At 32.4% G+C, this 9,471-nt stretch overlaps 1 protein-coding gene across 1 annotated transcript; it reads left to right on the top strand.

Annotated features, from left to right (window-relative positions):
- Positions 1–646: 646 nt before the first annotated feature.
- LOC120083974 (uncharacterized) lies at positions 647–6,520 on the top strand. The gene is made up of 3 exons (XM_039039880.2): positions 647–1,226; positions 2,864–3,031; positions 4,699–6,520. The coding sequence occupies exons 1-3, from the start codon at positions 672–674 to the stop codon at positions 6,337–6,339; spliced, it is 2,364 nt and encodes a 787-aa protein (XP_038895808.2). The 5' UTR covers positions 647–671; the 3' UTR covers positions 6,340–6,520.
- The last annotated feature ends 2,951 nt before the right edge of the window (positions 6,521–9,471 follow it).

The following is a 9,471-nucleotide window of genomic DNA, read 5'->3' as shown; positions in this document are numbered from 1 at the left end:
TTTCTATCTTAATTCACCACATTCAAGGTAATTATTTGATCCATTTTTTAAAGAAGGAATAGTTAATTTCATTGACATATTCTTTTCTATAACATTAAGTTTCATAGCTTAATGAGCTCTCTTAAATTTCCAATGTTAGAAGAATTACACATTCCATATATTCATATATTAAAAATATCAAATTAAGTTTTACTATAAACATAACTCTCTAGAAAATTAACTACACCTCAACCACACTCAAAAAAGTAAAAGTAACTCAACTCAAAAAGTACAAGTATTTTATGGTAGAAGCATTCAAACCACAAATCTCATAGTTTACTTGTACTTTTTGAGTTGAGTTACGCTTAAGCAGTGGCGGCGGCCATACACTTATATGTCAATTGAGTTACGCTCAATCTGGCAACTATTCTCAAATCAGTCGTGAAATATTAATTTATTTCATTTGTTAGGTTAGGTAAAGAAAACAAAATGTGTAAAATTAATGGCATACAATACTTATAGCCACCTCAAGCACAATCCTTTGTTATGGGAAACCAAAAAATGTAGGGCCACATGGGTTCCCACTTCCACTCTCAAAGCTTCACATTTTCAACTTTTTAAAACCCATATAAACACCCTGCAATACTCAGCCTGAAAGCTCAACCTACTCCATTGATCTTCTCCCCAAAAAAATGGCCGCCGCCACTGCAACCACCATCACCAACCATGATGGCCGAGCCGTGTGGTTCACACGGCTGGCCTCTGCCTCCCGAGCGGCTCTTGCCTGCTCGATAGTGGCCTGCACCACCTTGTACGGCCCGGCTACTCTCCGCCGCCTTGTTGCCTTTCCAGCTTTCTCCTATCTCACTGCTATTCTCATAGTTACTAACGCCACCCTCGGCGACGCTGTCCGTGGCTTTTGCCTCGCCGTCTTTGCCACCATCCAGACCGTTTGCCCCGCCATGTTCCTGTTTTGGTTCATTAGGCCGACCAAATTCGCCCACATCACCACCGCCGTCACGGTGGCGTTGGCTTCTGTGGTGGTGGTGGTTCCAAGCTCAACGCACTTGCTGGCTAAAAAGATTGCTTTGGGTCAGATTGTGATCATTTACGTTGTGGGTTTTATCGGCGGCGCCCACACTGACCCTCTCATGCACCCACTCCATGTCGCCGCCACCACCGCCTTGGGCGCCGCCGCCAGTCTCTTTGCCACGTTCTTCCCTTTCCCACGCCTTGCTTCTCTTCAGGTATAATAATATTAATATATATGAATATAATTGAAGAATTTTGATAACGAGTCAACTTTTTGCGACAAGGAAAAAAAAAACATTTTCAAAAAAATTCTTTCATAGTTTGTCAAAGGAAAAAAAAAAACAGTATAAATAGTATTTAGTAGAGGATTCTTACTGAATAAAAAAAAAAAAATCAATTTATACTTCTAAACTCTGAGAGTTGTATTAATTTAAATATCATTTTAAATCTTGAAATTTTGTAAGTGTATCAATTTAAATATTCTATTTACATTCAGTTTGGATAACAAACGTGTGATATAATTTTATCAATTAAATTCTTAAACTTTAGTAAGCAAACCAATTTAGACTCAATTAAGATTTTATTTGAAGAATGTTCATCCATGCATCAATTTTAGCAGTCCATTTTATTAATCCGACATTAAAAAATTCTACATATGTGTAAGAATTGAATGGATGCACAATTTTCAAATGTAACCTTAATAAAGAGTCTAATTGATTCACTTATAATAATTTAGAAGTTTATTTAAAATAATTATATATTTCATATAATATTTTTTTCAAATTAATTAAGTTTGAAAGAGGGTGTTAATTGATACGATTACGAATTACAAAAGTTTAAAGTTTCAAATTGATATAATTATGAGTTCATGGTTTACATTGACACAACTCCAAAATTTAAGGGTGTAAATTATAATTTTTGTCAAAAAAATTATTCAATAAAACTATCACATTAGTAATTGTAGAACGTTGCCTAATCATATATGTATAATACATTGAATGTGAATTCTATTTGCATGCTCACTGGATAAAAATCAAAATATTTTTATAATTTTTCTCTCATACATCCAACGACGCAAAATTGTTAGCTACGTAGTGATCAGATGTTCGAATACCTTCATGTCAAAAAATAAGTATTGTTCTATTAACCTAAGTTCCACAATTGCTAACGTTCAATGATGAATAATTGATTATAAATTTTAAATTAAAAGGATCACATTATCTTAATTCAAATTTAATAAATCACAAGTTCTTTTAATATAAAGTTTGTATATAAAACTTATCAGAGATATTATTAATGATTTCTATACAACGTTACTGTCAATATCTTATCATCATCTAAACTAAACTATTGCTTTCACAAAAATACAGAAAGGTGCTACATTTTTGGAAAAAAAAAAAGGAAAAAAAAAGAAAAGAAGCATAATAATAGATAAGTTAGGATAAAACAAATGATAGTACGTGGGGTTTTAATCAAAGTGAATGAAAAAAAGCCAGTATTTTGATGATTGTTTCACATCCAAATAACTTAAACACCCCAAAATACATGCAAATGATTTATCAGGTACTTAAAATAAAATATTTTTAAGTGTTAAAAAATTGTATTTTTAAGTCCATAAAAAAGCTATTCTAAACGTACCTTTAAACATGAAATTATTTGTTTGGATCGGATACAAAAAATTAGATCAATAAGAAATTATTTTTTTTATAAGTTAAGATACATATTATTTATCGAAAAATCATAGGTTTGAATCTTCTAACCTCTTAATTTTTTTTTGTTATAATTTATAATTTATTTTTGGAAAGAAAAAAAAAAGGTATATATTAAAAATAGAAATTGTTAAATGGTGAAGGTGAAAGAGAAGAGCAAAAGTGTGGTGGAGAACATGGTAGAAAGTTTAAGTGTAATGGTGAAGGCAGTCCTTGCAGAAGATAGCAGAATGGCTGCTGCTTCCATAGCTAGGGCTCAATTGTTGTCTTCTTCAGCAGCTAAACTTCTCCATTCCATAAAATTTTACCAAGTAAACATTTTACCTTCTTTTGCCCTCTTTAATGTGCTTAAAAAAATTAAATCATCATTATATCTTCATGTAATTTTTAATTTAAGAATAACTTTGTTTGATCAAATGAAAAAAGAAAAAAGAAAAGTTACATGGTGTGTCCGTCAAACTTAGTTTATGGATTTTATAAAAAAACATATAATAGGATATCTTAGATTCTATTTGGTAACAATTTTATTTTTGGTTTTTTTTTTTTAAAAAAAATTAAGCTTATAGATATTACTTTTAAAAAAACCATACCAAACTTTGAAAACTAAAAAAAGTAGCTTTGAAAAATTTGTTTTTGTTTTTGGGATTTGACTAAGAGTTCAACCATTGTACTAAATAAAGATACAAATTTTTGTAAAAAATGAGAAGATAATAGACTTAATTTTCAAAAACCAAAAACTAAAAATGAAATGATTACCAAACAAGCCTTAATTTTTAGTTTTGCACTCAATAAGTCCCTAAACTTTAAAAATGTAATCTAAGTCATCATTCTCACATATTCGACAATTTCTAAAGTGAATAGATCTATTAGACACAAAATTGAATTTTTGTGTCTAATATGACATAATTAGACTTTCAATTTTATGTTCAATAGGATCTTGAATTTAAACAAATGTCGAGTATAGGTCAAGGACCTACTAGACACCGATTTGAAAGCTCAAAGATTTAATAGTATTTGACACAAAATTGAAAGTTTAAAGATTTATTAAACATCTAGTTTTAAAACTCATGTACTATTAGATACAAAATTCAATGTTAAATGTCATATGTGATACTTTTTAAAATTTAGAAGTCTATTTGACATAAATCAACCTCATTGAATTAAATTTAGAATTTAACTGTATTATATATGTTTGATAAAGCTAAGGTTGGACATCTAATAATATTTTACTGGTTAAAAAAATCTACTTTAGATCACTAGATTTTTATTAAACAATAATTTAAGTCCATATAGTGTGAAATTTGCAACAATCTAGTCTCAAATTTTAGATATCACGATCAATCGTAGTCGCCATTGATATTTTAAAATTTGTAACAATTTAATTCTTATTTAGAAAATTTCATCTATATCAAGGGTCGATTTTTATTATATAATTGACTTAAATGATATCCTATAAAAACATTTAGTTATACGTTAATAGTTCATACCAATCTACACGTTTAAAAATATTATGTTTAATAATATTTAACAATATTTTTCATAATAGATTATAAACCATTACAAAGTAAATATAGACTAAATATTAGAACTGTCACACAAAAATAAAAAAGGAGGTAAGAATGTCACGCCAACTCTTGTGTCGTAAAAGTTAGAAATAAAAAATAGAAAATAAAAAAACAAAAACATTGTCAAACGTACCCTAAGAAACATTGTTGTTGATATTTTTATGTTTTATATTTGAATGATTTTTTTTTATAATATAATATGAATGTCACAATTCTTCTTTTAATATTGATGTCGAACCTATAAGTATACAAAAAGATCAATAAAAATGTCTACACATGTCTAGAAAAATTTATAACCTTGGCTAGAGTAATAGCACATGCATGTAACAAAAAGAAAAAAAGAAAGGTTAGTTTGTATGAGTAAAGATATAATAATAACATAATGTTTTTCTTTGTGTATTTTGAATTGACAGGAAAGCAAGCAATGGGAGAAGCTTCCATTGAAAATCTGCAAAATGGGATGGTTGAGTAATAGTGAGAAATTAGAAGATTTAGAAATGGTCTTAAATGGAATGGAATTAGCTTTATCCAAAATTCCTTCATATCCAATTCAAAATAATCCTCAAAATTACCAAATCCTCAAACATGACCTGAATAATTTGGAGAAGCAAATTGCCCTCTCTTTCAAGCAAGCCAATACTTGTTTTCCACCGTCCGATTCACTGACTTTTCCCGAAGTCAACGTAGATGATAAAACAACAATAATCAACACCCTCAATTCCATTCAAATTATTCCCACAAACCACCAAGATTTGCCCCATTTTTTCTTCATATTTTGCATGAAACTCCTCCTCAATAAATCCCAAATCAAAACTCCAACAAAGCTACAAGTAGAATCAAAGAAAAAAGAAATTGAAAATTCCACCCATAGAGAAAAAAAAAGAACATGGATTTCCTCGATGAACAGTCAAAGGGTAATCCCAGCTTTGAAATGTGCAGTTTCATTGGGGATTTCAGTGATTTTGGGATTGATTTACAGTAAAGAAAATGGGTTTTGGGGGAGTTTGGCAGTGGCTGTAAGCATTGCTTCAGACAGAGAACCAACATTTAAAGTTGCAAACTTTAAGGTTCATGGAACAATGCTGGGCTCTGTTTTTGGAATTTTGAGCTTTGTTCTTTTCCAAAGGTTTTTAATTGGAAGGCTTCTTTGTCTTCTTCCTTGGTTTATTTTCACCAGCTTTTTACAACATAGTACAATGTATGGTTCAGCTGGTGGAATTTCCGCCATTGTTGGAGCTTTAGTAGTTTTAGGAAGAACAAACTACGGTTCCCCAAGAGAATTTGCTTTCGAAAGAATGATTGAAACTTTTATTGGGATTTCGATATCAATTGTAGTTGATATCATTTTTCAACCAAAAAGAGCTTCTAAATTGGCGAAAATTCAACTCATTGTGACTTTACAAATGCTACAAAAATGCATCAATGATTCATTTGGTGATGAATCAAGCACAATAACGAAGGAGGATTTGAAAGGTTTAAGAATTCAAGTTATTAAGCTGAAGAAATTGATTTACGAGGCTGAGGTTGAACCCAATTTCTTGTTTTTGCAGCCATTTCATGGTAATAGCTATGTGAAGATGTTTAATTCCTTGTCAAAAATGGTTGGTTTATTAGCTTTGAATGGTGAAGCAATGAATGTTCTTAAAGAGAATTATGTGAGAGAGGATTTGTTGACAAAGGTTGAGGAAAAATTAGAGGGGGATTTTGACAAGTTTAAGGAAATTATGGCCAATGGTTTAGTGACAGTTTATGAGGATTTGAGTTCTTCCTCATTGAAGTCTTTGAGAGAAAGTGAAATCAAGGAAGATAATTGTGATGATATTGAGATGGGAGAGCCACAAAGGATTGAAATAATGGATGAAATTGAGAAGGAAAAGTTGATTAATTCCTTTTTGCAGCACTTGGGAGAGATCGTTGAAAGTCAAGATGGTAAAAGTGAAGAAATTTTGAGTTTGAGTGCTATGGCGTTTTGCTTGACTAATTTGATGAAAGAGATGGAAGAGATTGGAGAGGCAACTAGAAAACTCATTGAATGGGAGAAATCCTTTTTCTAGTTATGTAATCCACTTCGATGCAATTACTACATATCTAACATATATTCATGTTGTTCAAAAGTAAAATGACGTGACATTTCCAAAATATTTGTACTATGTAAAGACATTTATTTTCAATAATAACAAAAGAAAAAGACATAAGTAAAGAAAAGAAAAGGTGGTATTATGAATTTCTTTTGATTATTTCATTCATGGCTGACATTTCATCTTTACAATTCTCCAAGAAAAATTGAGCCAACAAGAATTCATGTGTTGTTTTCCTTAAAATAATTGTACTCATAATTTAGTGTTTGAGTTTCAAGAGTAATTGGTCTCCCAAAATAAAATAGATTATCTTTTTATGGATACAACACCTCTTTTTCCACAAGATCCAATAGACTTTAACTTTGTGGAGTAAAAACTAAACTTTAATAAATTTTGATAGGAGAAAAGTGTCGATGGAAAAAAAATTGAGCAATCCAATTTGGAGAGAGATATATTAGTAGATTAACTCATGATCATTCAAATAATCGTTCTTATCCTCTCTTCAAGTTAGTTAATATATTTGAAAAGACTCAACAATTCACGAAGACATGCAACCCAAGGAAATGAAAGGATGCAAATAAGTATGGAAGAGATACATACCATTTATAATTCCAACAATGGGCCATAGATAGTAAGTCATTGAGAGTTCAAGAGATAAAAAAGAATTAGAAAATGTTCGATATTTTCCCAATAAAGATTTTGTATCAGGATAAGTAGTAAAATTTTAAGCTTTCTTTAGTGAACATCAATTGAGTTTACTTAATTAACCAGTGGACTTGATACCTTGAACTATAAATCATTCTAGAGTAAACTAAGTCTATAAAAGTCATATAATGTATGGTTTCCGAGAGGGCCTTTGTAAATGAATCAGCTAAGTTGTCTTGTGAGGCTATCTGTGTACAATCTCCCTGATGAGTGGTACTTCAGCTCGATGTGCTTTCCACGTTTATGTCTTCGAGGTTCCTTTGAGTTTGCAACGACTCCACTGTTATTACAATACAGGATGACTGGCAAGTGTATATTTGGAATTACTTCCAAATCAGTTAGGAACTTTCTGAGTCATACTGCTTCTTTTGCTGCTTCACTTGCAGCTACATACTCAGCTTTCATTGTGGAGTCAACAATACAACTTTGTTTGATACTCCTCCACACTGTTGCTCCTCCATTCAAAGTGAATACTGACCCTGAAGTTGATTTCCTTAAATCAATATCAGTCTGAAAGTCAGAATCAATGTATCCAGTAAGGATCAGATCCTTAGCACCATACACAAGCATATAATTTCTCGTTCTCCAAAGATACTTGAGGATGGTCTTAACGGCAGTCCAATGATCATATCCTAGATTAGACTGAAATCTGCTGACTATTCCTACCCTAGGGAGAATACAGAGGACGACTTTGTGGTGGTATCTTAGCTTTTTGGATCGTGGTTGATCATTCGTGAGGAAGGGGATATGGTGAAAATTTGTGATCTTCAAGGGTATGTATGGATTTATTCTCCCCTTATTATCTTTTTATGCATACTATAAATTTTTCCTCTTTATGCATAATTGTTTGAATTATGTAAATTTTGTTGTTTTGTGAAAAATTGAATATTGGACCAATCCTCACTTCTGCTACGGAACTTCACAGTTCCTTTAATGGAGGCATGAATTGAAAAGCAAAACCTTTTGACCAACCTTGAAGTCTTTCCTCACTAGACCCTTATCATGAATCAATTTGATTTTTTTCTTGTAGGTTCTAGAGTTCTCGTAAACCTCAAGTCTCAACTCTTTCAACTCTTACAGTTCAAGAAGCCTTTCTTCACTGGCTTGGGCTAAGCTTGTGTTGCACTGTTTCACCGTCCAGTAGGCTTTCTGGTTGATCTCGACTAGTAAGTGGCACACCTTGCCATAGACAAGCTTGAAGGGCATCGTCCCGATGAGAGTTTTGTAAGCTGTCCTATATGCTCATAGAGCATCGTCAAGGTGCGTGCTCCAATCCTTTCTTTTAGGGTTGACTATCTTTTCTAGGATACTCTTTACCTCTCGATTGGATATCTCGGATTGGCCATTCATCTGAGGATGGTAAGAAGTGGCTACACGATGATGGACTCCATACTTCCTCAGAAGGGCTTCAATGGTCCTGTTACAGAAGTGGGAACCTTGATCACTAATTATAGCATGCAGGCCAAACCTAGAAAATATGTCAGCCTTCAAAAATCCTGAAACTACAACAACATTGTTAGTTCTAGTGAGGATAGTCTCAACCCATTTCGACACATAACTGACGGCTAACAAAATATACAGATATCCATAAGAAGATGGAAAATGCCCCATGAAATCCATGCTCCAAGCATAAAAAACTTCACAGACAAGAATTGAGTTTAATGGTATTTCATTCTTCCTAGAAAGTGATCCTTACCTCTGACATTTCTCATAAGATTTACAATATGCATAACAATAAGTAAATAGAGAGTTCAAGAACAAAAAAGTATCTAAGATCTTCCTAGTAGTTCTCTTAGGGCTAAAATACCTACCACATGCCAGTTCATGATAGAACGATAGTACTGACTCAAATTCTTTATCTAGGACACACCACCTGACGATTTGGTCAGAGCAAATCTTCCAAAAGTAAGGTAAATCCCAAAAGAAGTATTTAGAGCCACTACGCAGTTTAAATCTTCTAGAAGTAGGCATATCAAGAGGGAACTTACCAGTCACAAGGAAGTTAACCATGTAAGCATACCATGGTATCAATGTGGTTACCTGGAACAAATACATGTCAGGAAAGTCCTCTCGCAAGGGTGTCAGATCTTATTCTTGCACTATCTTGCTTAAGTTATCTGCTACTGAATTCTTTAATCCCCTCATATCCTCGATGGTCAAGTTGAACTTTTGAAGGACAATAATCCACCGAACAAGTCGAGGCTTAGACTCTTTCTTAGTCATGAGATACCTAAGGGCAGAATGGTCAGTATAGATAGTAACAGGAAAACTAAGAATATAAGAATGATACTTATCCAATGCAGAAACAAAAGCCAAAAACTCTTTTTCAGTCGTGGTGTAGTTTATTTGATTGGGATTAAGGGTCCTCATGCAAAACATATGACATGGCTCTTCTTGTCAACC

This window comes from Benincasa hispida, chromosome 8, assembly GCF_027475165.1.
Source record: "Benincasa hispida cultivar pf3 chromosome 8, pf3_genome.v1.1, whole genome shotgun sequence".
NCBI lineage: Eukaryota > Viridiplantae > Streptophyta > Magnoliopsida > Cucurbitales > Cucurbitaceae > Benincasa > Benincasa hispida.
This window is presented reverse-complemented; position numbering and strand designations above follow the sequence as displayed.

Bases quoted from the DNA above. Each gene is read 5' to 3' on its own strand.
- LOC120083974 (XM_039039880.2), top strand. From the start codon at position 672: ATGGCCGCCGCCACTGCAACCACCATCACCAACCATGATGGCCGAGCC. The intron at 1,227-2,863 runs GTATAATAATAT...TAAATGGTGAAG, and splicing joins CACGCCTTGCTTCTCTTCAG to GTGAAAGAGAAGAGCAAAAG. The intron at 3,032-4,698 runs GTAAACATTTTA...TTGAATTGACAG, and splicing joins ATTCCATAAAATTTTACCAA to GAAAGCAAGCAATGGGAGAA.